Source organism: Gobio gobio (genome assembly GCF_949357685.1).
Source record: "Gobio gobio genome assembly, chromosome: 7".
In the NCBI taxonomy this organism is placed as follows: domain Eukaryota; kingdom Metazoa; phylum Chordata; class Actinopteri; order Cypriniformes; family Gobionidae; genus Gobio; species Gobio gobio.
The window spans coordinates 58,423,394-58,439,059 of NC_137103.1; the positions used below are offsets into that span (position 1 = coordinate 58,423,394).

General features: G+C 41.3%; 1 protein-coding gene across 1 annotated transcript in view; it reads left to right on the plus strand.

Moving 5' to 3' along the window:
* gpc6b (glypican 6b) overlaps positions 1 to 11,671 on the plus strand; it is a gene marked incomplete at both ends in the record, with an annotated part of 40,136 nt that extends 28,465 nt beyond the window's left edge. The window contains 3 exons of the mRNA XM_079820792.1: positions 7,856 to 7,995; positions 10,532 to 10,707; positions 11,493 to 11,671. Of these exons, the coding sequence (XP_079676918.1) occupies positions 7,856 to 7,995; positions 10,532 to 10,707; positions 11,493 to 11,671 (495 nt within the window). The remainder of the gene's footprint in view (positions 1 to 7,855; positions 7,996 to 10,531; positions 10,708 to 11,492) is intronic.
* Positions 11,672 to 15,666: the final 3,995 nt, after the last annotated feature.

The window sequence follows — 15,666 nt, forward strand, 5'->3', positions numbered from 1 at the left end:
GTGAGGCTCAGGTCAGTGTGTGGGCGAGGCTCAGGTCAGTGTTTGGGTGAGGCTCAGGTCAGTGTTTGGGCGAGGCTCAGGTCAGTGTGTGGGTGAGGCTCAGGTCAGTGTGTGGGCGAGGCTCAGGTCAGTGTGTGGGTGAGGCTCAGGTCAGTGTGTGGGTGAGGCTCAGGTCAGTGTGTGGGCGAGGCTCAGGTCAGTGTGTGGGTGAGGCTCAGGTCAGTGTTTGGGTGAGGCTCAGGTCAGTGTGTGGGCGAGGCTCAGGTCAGTGTTTGGGTGAGGCTCAGGTCAGTGTGTGGGCGAGGCTCAGGTCAGTGTTTGGGTGAGGCTCAGGTCAGTGTGTGGGCGAGGCTCAGGTCAGTGTTTGGGTGAGGCTCAGGTCAGTGTGTGGGCGAGGCTCAGGTCAGTGTTTGGGCGAGGCTCAGGTCAGTGTGTGGGTGAGGCTCAGGTCAGTGTGTGGGTGAGGCTCAGGTCAGTGTGTGGGTGAGGCTCAGGTCAGTGTGTGGGCGAGTCTCAGGTCAGTGTGTGGGTGAGGATCAGGTCAGTGTGTGGGTGAGGCTCAGGTCAGTGTGTGGGTGAGGCTCAGGTCAGTGTGTGGGTGAGGCTCAGGTCAGTGTGTGGGTGAGGCTCAGGTCAGTGCGTGGGCGAGGCTCAGGTCAGTGTGTGGGTGAGGCTCAGGTCAGTGTGTGGGTGAGGCTCAGGTCAGTGTCAGTGTGTGGGTGAGGCTCAGGTCAGTGTGTGGGTGAGGCTCAGGTCAGTGTGTGGGCGAGGCTCAGGTAAGTGTGTGGGTGAGGCTCAGGTAAGTGTGTGGGGGTGAGGCTCAGATCAGTGTGTGGGCGAGGCTCAGGTCAGTGTGTGGGCGAGGCTCAGGTCAGTGTGTGGGTGAGGCTCAGGTCAGTGTTTGGGCGAGGCTCAGGTCAGTGTTTGGGCGAGGCTCAGGTCAGTGTGTGGGCGAGGCTCAGGTCAGTGTGTGGGCGAGGCTCAGGTCAGTGTGTGGGTGAGGCTCAGGTCAGTGTTTGGGCGAGGCTCAGGTCAGTGTTTGGGCGAGGCTCAGGTCAGTGTGTGGGTGAGGCTCAGGTCAGTGTGTGGGTGAGGCTCAGGTCAGTGTGTGGGTGAGGCTCAGGTAAGTGTGTGGGTGAGGCTCAGGTAAGTGTGTGGGGGTGAGGCTCAGATCAGTGTGTGGGCGAGGCTCAGGTCAGTGTGTGGGTGAGGCTCAGGTCAGTGTGTGGGTGAGGCTCAGGTCAGTTTGTGGGTGAGGCTCAGGTCAGTGTGTGGGCGAGGCTCAGATCAGTGTGTGGGTGAGGCTCAGGTCAGTGTTTGGGCGAGGCTCAGGTCAGTGTTTGGGCGAGACTCAGGCCAGTGTGTGGGTGAGGCTCAGGTCAGTGTGTGGGTGAGGCTCAGGTGAGGCTCAGGTCAGTGTGTGGGTGAGGCTCAGGTCAGTGTGTGGGTGAGGCTCAGGTCAGTGTGTGGGTGAGGCTCAGGTCAGTGTGTGGGCGAGGCTCAGGTCAGTGTGTGGGAGAGGCTCAGGTCAGTGTGTGGGTGAGGCTCAGGTCAGTGTGTGGGTGAGGCTCAGGTCAGTGTGTGGGTGAGGCTCAGGTCAGTGTGTGGGTGAGGCTCAGGTCAGTGTGTGGGTGAGGCTCAGGTCAGTGTGTGGGTGAGGCTCAGGTCAGTGTGTGGGCGAGGCTCAGGTCAGTGTGTGGGTGAGGCTCAGGTCAGTGTGTGGGCGAGGCTCAGGTCAGTGTGTGGGTGAGGCTCAGGTCAGTGTTTGGGCGAGGCTCAGGTCAGTGTTTGGGCGAGGCTCAGGCCAGTGTGTGGGTGAGGCTCAGGTCAGTGTGTGGGTGAGGCTCAGGTCAGTGTTTGGGCGAGGCTCAGGTCAGTGTGTGGGCGAGGCTCAGGTCAGTGTTTGGGCGAGGCTCAGGTCAGTGTGTGGGTGAGGCTCAGGTCAGTGTGTGGGTGAGGCTCAGGTCAGTGTGTGGGTGAGGCTCAGGTCAGTGTGTGGGTGAGGCTCAGGTCAGTGTGTGGGTGAGGCTCAGGTCAGTGTTTGGGTGAGGCTCAGGTCAGTGTGTGGGCGAGGCTCAGGTCAGTTTGTGGGTGAGGCTCAGGTCAGTGTTTGGGTGAGGCTCAGGTCAGTGTGTGGGTGAGGCTCAGGTCAGTGTGTGAGGCTCAGGTCAGTGTGTGGGCGAGGCTCAGGTCAGTGTTTGGGCGAGGCTCAGGTCAGTGTGTGGGCGAGGCTCAGGTCAGTGTTTGGGTGAGGCTCAGGTCAGTGTGTGGGCGAGGCTCAGGTCAGTGTTTGGGTGAGGCTCAGGTCAGTGTGTGGGCGAGGCTCAGGTCAGTGTTTGGGTGAGGCTCAGGTCAGTGTGTGGGCGAGGCTCAGGTCAGTGTTTGGGTGAGGCTCAGGTCAGTGTGTGGGCGAGGCTCAGGTCAGTGTTTGGGTGAGGCTCAGGTCAGTGTGTGGGCGAGGCTCAGGTCAGTGTTTGGGCGAGGCTCAGGTCAGTGTGTGGGTGAGGCTCAGGTCAGTGTGTGGGTGAGGCTCAGGTCAGTGTGTGGGTGAGGCTCAGGTCAGTGTGTGGGTGAGGCTCAGGTCAGTGTGTGGGCGAGGCTCAGGTCAGTTTGTGGGTGAGGCTCAGGTCAGTGTGTGGGTGAGGCTCAGGTCAGTGTTTGGGTGAGGCTCAGGTCAGTGTGTGGGCGAGGCTCAGGTCAGTGTGTGGGTGAAGCTCAGGTCAGTGTTTGGGTGAGGCTCAGGTCAGTGTGTGGGTGAGGCTCAGGTCAGTGTGTGAGGCTCAGGTCAGTGTGTGGGCGAGGCTCAGGTCAGTGTTTGGGCGAGGCTCAGGTCAGTGTGTGGGCGAGGCTCAGGTCAGTTTTTTGGGTGAGGCTCAGGTCAGTGTGTGGGCGAGGCTCAGGTCAGTGTTTGGGTGAGGCTCAGGTCAGTGTGTGGGCGAGGCTCAGGTCAGTGTTTGGGTGAGGCTCAGGTCAGTGTGTGGGCGAGGCTCAGGTCAGTGTTTGGGTGAGGCTCAGGTCAGTGTTTGGGCGAGGCTCAGGTCAGTGTTTGGGTGAGGCTCAGGTCAGTGTGTGGGCGAGGCTCAGGTCAGTGTTTGGGCGAGGCTCAGGTCAGTGTGTGGGTGAGGCTCAGGTCAGTGTGTGGGCGAGGCTCAGGTCAATGTGTGGGCGAGGCTCAGGTCAGTTGGTGAGGCTCAGGTCAGTGTTTGGGTGAGGCTCAGGTCAGTGTGTGGGTGAGGCTCAGGTCAGTGTGTGGGTGAGGCTCAGGTCAGTGTGTGGGTGAGGCTCAGGTCAGTGTGTGGGCGAGGCTCAGGTCAGTGTGTGGGCGAGGCTCAGGTCAGTGTTTGGGTGAGGCTCAGGTCAGTGTGTGGGCGAGGCTCAGGTCAGTGTTTGGGTGAGGCTCAGGTCAGTGTGTGGGCGAGGCTCAGGTCAGTGTTTGGGCGAGGCTCAGGTCAGTGTGTGGGTGAGGCTCAGGTCAGTGTGTGGGTGAGGCTCAGGTCAGTGTGTGGGTGAGGCTCAGGTCAGTGTGTGGGCGAGGCTCAGGTCAGTGTGTGGGTGAGGCTCAGGTCAGTGTGTGGGTGAGGCTCAGGTCAGTGTGTGGGTGAGGCTCAGGTCAGTGTGTGGGTGAGGCTCAGGTCAGTGTGTGGGTGAGGCTCAGGTCAGTGTGTGGGCGAGGCTCAGGTCAGTGTGTGGGTGAGGCTGAGGTCAGTGTGTGGGTGAGGCTCAGGTCAGTGTGTGGGTGAGGCTCAGGTCAGTGTGTGGGTGAGGCTCAGGTCAGTGTGTGGGTGAGGCTCAGGTCAGTGTGTGGGCGAGGCCGTCAGTGATGATCATCCAGCTCTGGGAGTCAAACTCAATATTATGCGAGCTTTTCATGTTATATTCATATATTTATTATATATATCACAATGTTTGCAACACGCCTCATTTTTGGGGTGTTTTTACATCGTTTAAAATAATGATCAAACATTTAAATAGCGTTCACTGAAGCAAACAAAAATATTTATTATATGTAAATATATAATATATATATATATATATATATATATATATATATATATATATATATATATATATATATATATATATATATATATATATATATATACACACACACTGTAGTCAAAGGAGTGTGTTTAGCTTTGATTGATGTTTTTAAAGATACATGTGTATAGTTGTGTGTGTAGGTTAAATGTGGAATACACTGATATCATAACTGTTGAATTTATTTTATTTATTTATTTATTTGTCAGGGACAATGCAGCGCACATTATTACATACATAATTATCATAGACAAAGCCATAACAAAAAATGTGTAGATGTGTTGCATAAAAGGTTTCTAGCCGATAGGCTAATTTGCAACCCCAGTCCATGGTCAGGGCTTTCTAAAAACAACGACCTAATATATTTACACAACCACATTACACAAAACAACACATCACATCCAACACAGACGATAGCTCAATGTTCACATATTTGATTTTCTTTCAGCCAGTGTTTCACCTTTCTATTAAAAGTTTTCAGGTCTGTTTCTATTTTTATTTCCGTTGGTAAATCATTCCAAAAATGGGTCCCTATCACTGAGAAACTTGACTGGCCAAAAGTAGTTTTGCGTCTCTCTGCTATGCAGTTGCCACCCAATGCTCTCCTAGTGGCAACTTTCCTTGTGTTTATTTTTGTCACAAAAGGACAGAGTACGACCGGAGCTAGATTATTTATACATTTAAAAATCAACTTAAGAAAAGAAAACTTGATAAAACTGTCAAAATTTAAAAGCTTATACTTCTGTACAATCAAACAGTGATGCCACTTAATTGGTTTCTGATCCATTATTTTCAGTGCTTGTTCATGTAATGATATGATGGGTTTGACTGTTGTCTGGGAAGCTTGGCCCCATACAGTAACACCATACGATAAATGAGAGAGTATCTTAGCATGAAAAAACAGTAAAGCTGCTTTGACAGGTATATGACACCTAATCATTCTAAAACAGTTTAGATTTGTCCGGACAGTCTTGCATAGTTTGTTAATATGTGCATTGAATTTGAGTTGGGAGTCCAAAATAATACCTAAGAATTTAAATTCCTCAACTTCCTCTATGACTTCTTGATCTATTTTAATAATACATTTAGCTTTTCCTCTAATTGAGAAGCACATAGATACAGTCTTTTTGACATTAAGAGTCAGATGATTGTCTTTAAGCCATTTGGATATACCCTCCATTTCCTTGGTCAGGGTTTCTGCTACTATAGTTGATGTCCTAGCTGATGCATAAATTACTGTATCGTCAGCATACATTTGACAGTTAGCTGACTGACAGCATGTAGGTAAATCATTTATATATAGACTAAAGAGCAGTGGCCCCAAAATGGAGCCCTGTGGAATACCCATTGTGCATTGTAATGATGTTGAGAGTTCATTGTTTATTTTAACACGTTGCTCCCTATGTTCCAGATATGATGCAAACCATCCGATAGCATGTTCAGAGAAGTTGAAGATGGCAAGTTTATTTAAGAGTATGGTGTGGTTCACAGTGTCAAAGGCCTTTTTTAGGTCAATAAACACAGCTCCCACAACATTACCCTTGTCCAGCTTACTCTTAATGTTCTCGGTAAGGTAGCAATTAGCCATTTCTGTAGAATACCCTACTCTAAACCCAAACTGTTTAGAATTGATAAGTTTATTACCTTCAAGATGTTCTATTAACTGTTCTATGATAATTTTCTCTAAAATTTTGGATAAAACCGGCAGTATTGAGATTGGCCTATAGTTGCTTGCTTGATTCTTTACGCCAGCTTTGAAAATCGGTGTAATGATGGCTTGTTTCCAACTTTGTGGGAATTTGCCTACTCTGATGGAAAGATTTACAAGATGGGTTACTGGTTTAATCAAGGCAGAGCAGTAATTTTTAATAAAAGCAGTGTCCAACCCAAATATATCCTTTGCCTTAGAATTATTTAATTTATTAATAATTTTAAGAACTTTATCCTGACTAACCTCTTTAATTTGAAAAAGATCTGATTGGTCAGACTTTGTGGTCTGTGATAGGGTTGCTGGTTCAAAAGTCTCAGCAAGCTCCTCCACAGACTGAATAAAGAAATTATTAAATGCATTTGTAATAACTGAATTGTCAGTGCTGATAACTCCATTCACTTCCAACTCAGCTATTGTTTTTTGTTGACTAGGCTTCAGTCTTGTAAGGCTATTAAGGTGCTTCCAAAGGGATGCACTATTTCCTTCCGATTCCTCAATCAATTGCATAAAATAGGCTGTCTTTGCCTTACGCAGTTCTCTGACTACTGCATTTCTCAATCCTTTAAAGATGAGAAAGTCTGTATTTGTTTTGGAGAGCAGAGATTTTTTCAATGCATTGTCTCTTTTTTTCATTAGCTGACGAATGTCATTGTTCAGCCATGGTAGAAAGGCTTTTCGTTGCGTGCCTTTAAATGTCTTACTGTATTTTCCAATCAGGTTTGTGAGGTTTTTCACACAGAATTAAGTTGATCTTTTGTAAGCATGTTTCACTCACTGGAGCTTAAACACATCATGAGCGTAATGATCAGTCTGAGGCCTTACCGCACAACATAAACATGACGAGGTTATGTTTGTTTAGATTGTGTTTATTTAAAGCGTTTTCTGTGTTTGCTGATTACAGCCTGACAAACATTTATCAAACATTGATCCGTAGCAAAAATACAACATCTCTACACTTCTTCAGTTATACGCCCTATAGATCCGCTTCTGAAGCGCTGCGTGTACGTGTGTGTGTGTGTGTGTGTGTGTGTGTGTGTGTGTATGTGTGTGTGTGTGTGTGTGTGTGTGTGTGTGTGTGTGTGTGTGTGTGTGTGTGTGTGTGTGTGTGTGTGTGTGTGTGTGTGTGTGTGTGTTTGTATGTATGTATGTATGTGTGTGTGTACGTGTGTGTGTGTGTGTGTGTGTGTGTGTGTGTGTGTGTGTGTGTGTGTGTGTGTGTGTGTGTGTGTGTGTGTGTGTTTGTGTGTGTGTGTGTGTATGTATGTATGTGTGTATGTGTGTGTGTGTGTGTGTGTGTGTGTGTGTGTGTGTGTTTGTATGTATGTATGTATGTATGTATGTATGTATGTGTGTGTGTATGTGTGTGTGTGTGTATGTATGTGTGTGTGTGTGTGTGTGTGTGTGTGTGTGTGTGTTTGAGTGTATATTTATCAGTTTGTCAGAATGGCTGTCAGTGAGAGACAGTTATACATGATATTTTTCAGGATATAGAATCTTTGTAACATTATAAATGTCTTTACTGTCACTTTATCAGTTTAATGCGTTCTTAAAGAATAAGAGTATTCAGTGTATTTTGTCATGTTCAGTATTCAATATTCAATAATTTTGTGCTATATTTCATGCGACGTTGCATGTGACTGAGCAAAGCAGCTGGACATATGAATTATTATATATTTATCAGTGTTTATTTCATTTTTTCCTAACGTCTTGCAGGATCAGGGTCTGTAGAGCATAGTATAAATCATTCTTACATTATCAGTCCTCCCTCATTATGAGGAGCGTTCCTGATTCCTGGCCTGGAGGATGTGTGTCTGAGCAGCTGCTCCCTCTAGTGCTGACGGAGGAGCACACACACACACACACACACACACACACACACACACACACACACACACACTTCATGTGCACTGAGGCTTTGGTCTTGATTGGCTGAAACCTAATAAAAAGACAAAAATATTACTAAAACTTTTGAAAACGGAAACGGAAAATATACAAATAAAAACTCATCCAAACTATTAATAAAGACTATAAAAGTATCTCAATGATAGTAAAACACTGGAATAATGTAATGTAATTATTTGTGTCTGTGAATGTTCTCATCATCAGGTGATGGACATCAAGGACAAGCTGAAGCAGTTCAGGAAGTTCTGGTCATCACTTCCTGTGTCCATCTGTGAGGAGGAGCATGTGGCGGCGGCGGGCGGCCCTGAGGACGAGAACTGCTGGAACGGACATGAGCAGGGCAGGTAATATATTCATGAGCATATTCATGAGTGCAGATTATATTCATGAGCATATTCATGAGTGCAGATTATATTCATGAGCATATTCATGAGTGCAGATTATATTCATGAGCATATTCATGTGTGCAGATTATATTAATGAACATATTTATGAGTGCAGATTATATTCAAGATTATATTCATGAGCATATTCATGAGTGCAGATTATATTAATGAGCATATTCATGTGTGCAGATTATATTAATGAGCATATTCATGTGTGCAGATTATATTAATGAGTTTATTCATGTGTGCAGATTATATTAATGAGCATATTCATGAGTGCAGATTATATTAATGAGCATATTCATGTGTGCAGATTATATTAATGAGTTTATTCATGTGTGCAGATTATATTAATGAGCATATTCATGTGTGCAGATTATATTAATGAGCATATTCATGAGTACAGATTATATTCAAGATTATATTCATGAGCATATTCATGAGTGCAGATTATATTAATGAGCATATTCATGTGTGCAGATTATATTAATGAGCATATTCATGAGTGCAGATTATATTCAAGATTATATTCATGAGCATATTCATGAGTGCAGATTATATTCATGAGCATATTCATGAGTGCAGATTATATTGATGAGCATATTCATGAGTGCAGATTATATTAATGAGCATATTCATGAGTGCAGATTATATTCATGAGCATATTTATGAGCGCAGATTATATTCATGAGTATATTCATGAGTGCAGATTATATTAATGAGCATATTTATGAGTGCAGATTATATTAATGAGCATATTCATGAGTGCAGATTATATTCATGAGCATATTCATGAGTGCAGATTATATTCATGAGCATATTCATGAGTGCAGATTATATTAATGAGCATATTCATGTGTGCAGATTATATTAATGAGCATATTTATGAGTTCAGATTATATTCAAGATTATATTCATGAGCATATTCATGAGTGCAGATTATATTAATGAGCATATTCATGTGTGCAGATTATATTCAAGATTATATTCATGAGCATATTCATGTGTGCAGATTATATTAATGAGCATATTCATGTGTGCAGATTATATTAATGAGCTTATTCATGTGTGCAGATTATATTAATGAGCATATTCATGTGTGCAGATTATATTAATGAGCATATTCATGTGTGCAGATTATATTAATGAGCATATTCATGAGTGCAGATTATATTCAAGATTATATTCATGAGCATATTCATGTGTGCAGATTATATTAATGAGCATATTCATGTGTGCAGATTATATTAATGAGCATATTCATGAGTGCAGATTATATTCAAGATTATATTCATGAGCATATTCATGAGTGCAGATTATATTCATGAGCATATTCATGAGTGCAGATTATATTGATGAGCATATTCATGAGTGCAGATTATATTCATGAGCATATTCATGAGTGCAGATTATATTGATGAGCATATTCATGAGTGCAGATTATATTAATGAGCATATTCATGAGTGCAGATTATATTAATTTGCATATTTATGAGCGCAGATTATATTCATGAGTGCAGATTATATTAATTTGCATATTCATGAGTGCAGATTATATTCATGAGCATATTCATGTGTGCAGATTTTATTCATGAGCATATTCATGAGTGCATATTATGTTAATGAGCATATTCATGAGTGCATATTATATTCATGAGCATATTCATGAGTGCAGATTATATTAATGAGCATATTCATGAGTGCAGATTATATTCATTAGCATATTCATGAGTGCAGATTATATTGATGAGCATATTCATGAGTGCAGATTATATTCATTAGCATATTCATGTGTGCAGATTATATTAATGAGCATATTCATGAGTGCAGATTATATTCATTAGCATATTCATGTGTGCAGATTTTATTCATGAACATATTCATGTGTGCAGATTATATTCATGAGCATATTCATGTGTACAGATTATATTAATGAGCATATTCATGAGTGCAGATTATATTAATGAGCATATTCATGAGTGCAGATTATATTCATTAGCATATTCATGAGTGCAGATTTTATTCATGAACATATTCATGTGTGCAGATTATATTTATGAGCATATTCATGTGCAGATTATATTCATGAGCATATTCATGAGTGCAGATTATATTAATGAGCATATTCATGAGTGCAGATTATATTAATGAGCATATTCATGTGTGCAGATTATATTCATGAGCATATTCATGAGTGCAGATTATATTAATGAGCATATTCATGAGTGCAGATTATATTAATGAGCATATTCATGTGTGCAGATTATATTCATGAGCATATTCATGTGTGCAGATTATATTAATGAACATATTGATACTTAATGTTTTTTATATTTAAATATTCTATTTAATTTTAACTACATTTTCATTTAATTGTATTGTAGAGATGATTTTACTGTGATACTGTAACAGGAAGTTAAACGCACTATAGTTGAAATGGTCATTTTAGAAATGTGTAAATGTGTAAATGAAAACTCCAGTTGTTTTGTTCCAGATTCGTCCCTGAGGTTCAGACGGATGGACAGACCCATCAGGAGAATGACCCAGAGGTCAGCGCGAACGCTTCCCGACCGGACGCCCTCATCCGACAGCAGATCCTGGCTCTCCGGGTGATGAGCAACAAGCTGAAGAACGCTTATGACGGGAACGACCTCTACTTCCAGGACTCCAGTAAGTCCCGCACGCTATACACCGCTAGTTTTACTCTTCTGGTGTGTGTGCACTGCTAGAGAAGTTACAACTGAAGCCCAGTTTTTCTGAGCCAGAGCTTTGAACTAGAGCCCGTGTCCAACAGCTCATCAAAATGAATAGCCCCAGTCCGACAGGAGCCTGTGTTTTTTATTATCCTCCTATTACACATTAGTTGCAGCCATTAAAATAGGGCATTTTTGACAAGATGAGGCAGGCAGATCACAACGAAATGGGCTACACAATCTAAACAAATAATCAAAATAAAAAAACATGCAGGTTGTCTTGCCTTACACCTCTCCGCGAAATGAATATAAATCCGATCTTCAATTCCCGCGCTATATGCACATTTAACGGAGTTAAAGTCCCTTTAGTCTCATTAGTTTGAATGAAGCTGGTTGTGTTTTTGAGCATCTCTTAGCTTATTTTCAGTTTCAGCAGTTTGCGTGTTTGCTTTACTCATTTGCGGATGTGTGTTGCGTATGCCGTCCTCTAAACACTGAGTCAGTCTTGACAGTTGCGGACTCGCAATATCATGGTCTCATGTTGTTTCCACTAGCGCAGCTCATCTCATTGTTTCTTTTAATTATTGAATGTCTAAAATATAAAATGAAGGAGAAGCCTAAAAAGGCCCGAAGCCCGGCCCGCGTTTGAGGTATGACGGGAAAATTGTCCCGAAGCCGGCCCTAGGGGCGTAAAAGAGTCGGGGCCCGTCGGGCTCAGGCAGAAATGCAGGACTCTAGTTTGAACATTTGTCTCCGTCTCAGATGAAGAGAGCAGCGGCTCCGGCTCCGGCTCCGGCGTCTCAGACTCGGACTCCTTCATGACCGACCCGCCCGTCCTGGAGGCCGAGAACCGGGACGAGTCTCCAGCGTCTCCAGCGCCCAGCGTCCGGCCGGACGTCCTGCTGCTGCTCTTCAGTGTGCTGGCCCTGTGCTGGAGATAGTGTCCGCTCACACACACACACACACACACACACACACACACACACACACACACACACACACACACACACACACACACACACTCTGAAGATCTCCAGCGTCCGGCCGGACGTCCTGCTGCTGCTCTTCAGTGTGCTGGCCCTGTGCTGGAGATAGTGTCCGCTCACACACACACACACACACACACACTGAAGATCTCCAGCGGCCGGACAGTCTTCAGGAGCTCGGACGCATCACACGCCTGATGTTTGAGCGATGTCCAGTACCGCAGATTCAAGGGTTACTTCACCCAAAAACTAAAACTGTCGTCATTTACTCTCTCACACCATCCTTTATCTGGAGATGGACAGTCAATGCAGAAGATTCTTCTGAGGAAATAATGAGAGAACGATTCTCTTGTGTTTTTCTCACACGGATCTTGAATATTTTCACACAGAAGAGGCTAATTTAAAAAGCTGATGAAATCTGGTTGAGCATACACTACCGTTTAATGTTTGGGTTTGGTAAGATTTAAAAAAAAGAAATGAATGCTTTTATTCAGCATTAAACTGATCAAAAGTGCCAGTAAAGACATGTATTTATGTCATTAAAGATTGTTCTTTTCAAATCAAAATCAAATGTATCAGTTTCCACAGAAATATGAACTGATAATAATCATAAATCCTCATATGAGAATGATTAGTGAAGGGTCATGTGACACTGCAGACTGGAGTAATTCAGGAATAAATCACACTTTACTATATATTCACACAGAGAACAGCTGATCTACACTGGAGGAATATTTCACTGGAGTTATGATCAGATTCATGAGCAGAAGATAAACATTAAGAAGTCTCACCGAGCCCAAACGTTTGACCGGTAGTGTGTGTAATATATTAAACCCTTTCTGAAAACATGAATGGAACATAAAGCTTTTGGCTGACCGCAGTGGATGTCTTCTAACACATCAACTCTGAGGACAACATGTTCACTTGCTGCCTAATATATCCCTCCCACTAACAGCTTTATGAAAGTTGACACATCAGTGTGAATCTGTCAGTGGAGGATCCAGTTATTGTTATGAATGGTGTTATTTTTGTTTTTAGAAGATTGTAATGTTACTTCAGTTTTCCTTTGCTATACTTTTTTTTTGCACTTACATTTCAGTATCATTATTCTTAATATGTACACTTGCGCTGCAAAACTCATTTTCTTAATCAGAATTTTTTCTACCAAATATATAGTATATCCTTAATGGAGAATAGTTTTAATAAGCAAGATTGTTTAGTTACATTTGCGTTTCTTACACCATTGACAAATAGTTTTTTTAAAGCACTCATTTCAGTCAGATTTCATAGTTTCATAGAGTTTGTTGAAGAGGAGAAATAAATGTACTTCATGATATGTATTTTTTCAATCTAAAATTAATCTTGTTGTAAGGTTATGATGATATTTTACTGAAAAAAAAAACTAAAATACTGATTAAGAAAGTGATATTTTGTGCAGTTTTTTACAGTGATCTGGATTATTTACTGCGTTTCGCCCAGATGATTTGAGAATGTAATGTGAGCACTTTCATATTAACGTGCAATGCTCCTTGTTTTTATTATCTATAACACAGGGATAATACAGGGACATGTATATAGAAATAATCTGCTAACTAAAAACCATGAAGATATTTTGAACAAATCAGGACACAATTAAAACAAACAATAAAAACTGTTCAAATTATCCGTACCGTAGCTTTATCTATTTGGAGTTCAGTCCTCTCATTGTGAAAAGCTCAAGTGACTATTTACAAATGAAAAAGAAAATCTTGAATGTGTCAAAACAGGTTATGAATGAAGAAACATAAAGCTTCCTTTAAATCAACATCAGTTTCATGGTCAAACAGGCGATATCTCTGTCTCTTTATGTTTTGATTCAGTTGCTTGCTTTCCTAATATTACTGCATGACACAGATGTTGGTGTGTAAACATGAATTCATCAACTTTGTGCAGCAAAGAAAGATGCTTGTAAAAAACATCTCTCACAATTCTAACTTTTTAGTCGAAATTCTGAGTTTACATCTCGAAATGTCAACATTTTTCTCTGAATTATAAGTTTACATCTCGAAATGTCAACATTTTTCTCTGAATTATAAGTTTACATCTCGAAATGTTGAAATTTTTCTCAGAATTCTAAGTTTCCATCTCACAATGTTGAATATTTTTCTCCAAATTCTAAGTTTACATCTCGAAATGTAGAAATGTTTCTCAGAATTCTAAGTTTTCATCTCACAATGTTGAATATTTTTCTCCAAATTCTGAGTTTACATCTCGAAATGTCGACATTTTTCTCTGAATTCTAAGTTTCCATCTCACAATGTTGAATATTTTTCTTGCTATTCTAAGCTTACATCTCGAAATGTTGAAATGTTTCTCATAATTATGTTTCCATCTCACAATGTTGAATATTTTTCTCCAAATTCTAAGTTTACATCTCGAAATGTTGAAATGTTTCTCATAATTATAAGTTTCCATCTCACAATGTTGAAAATTTTTCTCCAAATTCTAAGTTTACATCTCAAAATGTTGAAATTTTTCTCAGAATTCTAAGTTTACATCTCGAAATGTTGAAATGTTTCTCATAATTATACGTTTACATCTCGAAATGTTGAAATGTTTCTCATAATTATAAGTTTACATCTCGAAATGTTGAATATTTTTCTCCAAATTCTGAGTTTACATCTCGAAATGTTGAAATTTTTCTCCAAATTCTAAGTTTACATCTCACAATGTTAAATATTTTTCTCCAAATTCTGAGTTTACATCTCGAAATGTTGAATATTTTTCTCCAAATTCTGAGTTTACATCTCGAAATGTTGAATTTTTTCTCAGATTTCTAAGTTTACATCTCACAATGTTGAATATTTTTCTCCAAATTCTGAGTTTACATCTCGAAATGTTGAAATTTTTCTCCAAATTCTAAGTTTACATCTCACAATGTTGAATATTTTTCTCCAAATTCTAAGTTTACATCTCGAAATGTTGAAATTTTTCTCCAAATTCTAAGTTTACATCTCACAATGTTGAATATTTTTCTCCAAATTCTAAGTTTACATCTCGAAATGTTGAAATGTTTCTCATAATTATAAGTTTCCATCTCACAATGTTGAAAATTTTTCTCCAAATTCTAAGTTTACATCTCGAAATGTTGAAATTTTTCTCAGAATTCTAAGTTTACATCTCGAAATGTGGAAATGTTTCTCATAATTATACGTTTACATCTCGAAATGTTGAAATGTTTCTCATAATTATAAGTTTCCATCTCACAATGTTGAAAATTTTTCTCCAAATTCTAAGTTTACATCTCGAAATGTTGAAATTTTTCTCAGAATTCTAAGTTTACATCTCGAAATGTTGAAATGTTTCTCATAATTCTAAGTTTCCATCTCACAATGTTGAATAGCTTTCTCCAAATTCTAAGTTTACATCTCGAAATGTCGACATTTTTCTCATAATTCTAAGTTTACATCTCACAATGTTGACATACATTTGTGCAGAAAAAATATATGTTTGTAAAGATTTGTTATAAGAAGCAAAAGTATTTTGACAGAGTGTTTGTTGTGTGAAGAAGAGCTCAATGTGCCCGACAGTGACTGATTTGGGCATAGAATCCAGACAAAAGTTTACTTTTAAATTCAAATGTTCATATGAAGTGTTCAGGAGTTTTCATTCCCAGGAATAATTCCCCCCACAAATGTAAATGTTGTGATTGTCCGCTTGTGTTTCACAGTGAGTGACCTCTGCAGATCTCAGATCAGTGTTCTTCAGAGCGATCGCTCACATGACTGAGCTCAGTTTAATCTCCTCTTTAAGCATCATGTGACTCGGATGAACTTCTGTAAAGAGTAAAGGGTGCATTTCTTTTTCTATGAACTCTTACTCTAAAGCCAGTGGCACAGAAGTTTGACCTTTACCGTAGTAAAGCAGAAATGTATCTGTAATGTTGAGTTATCAAAATAACGCACACAGTA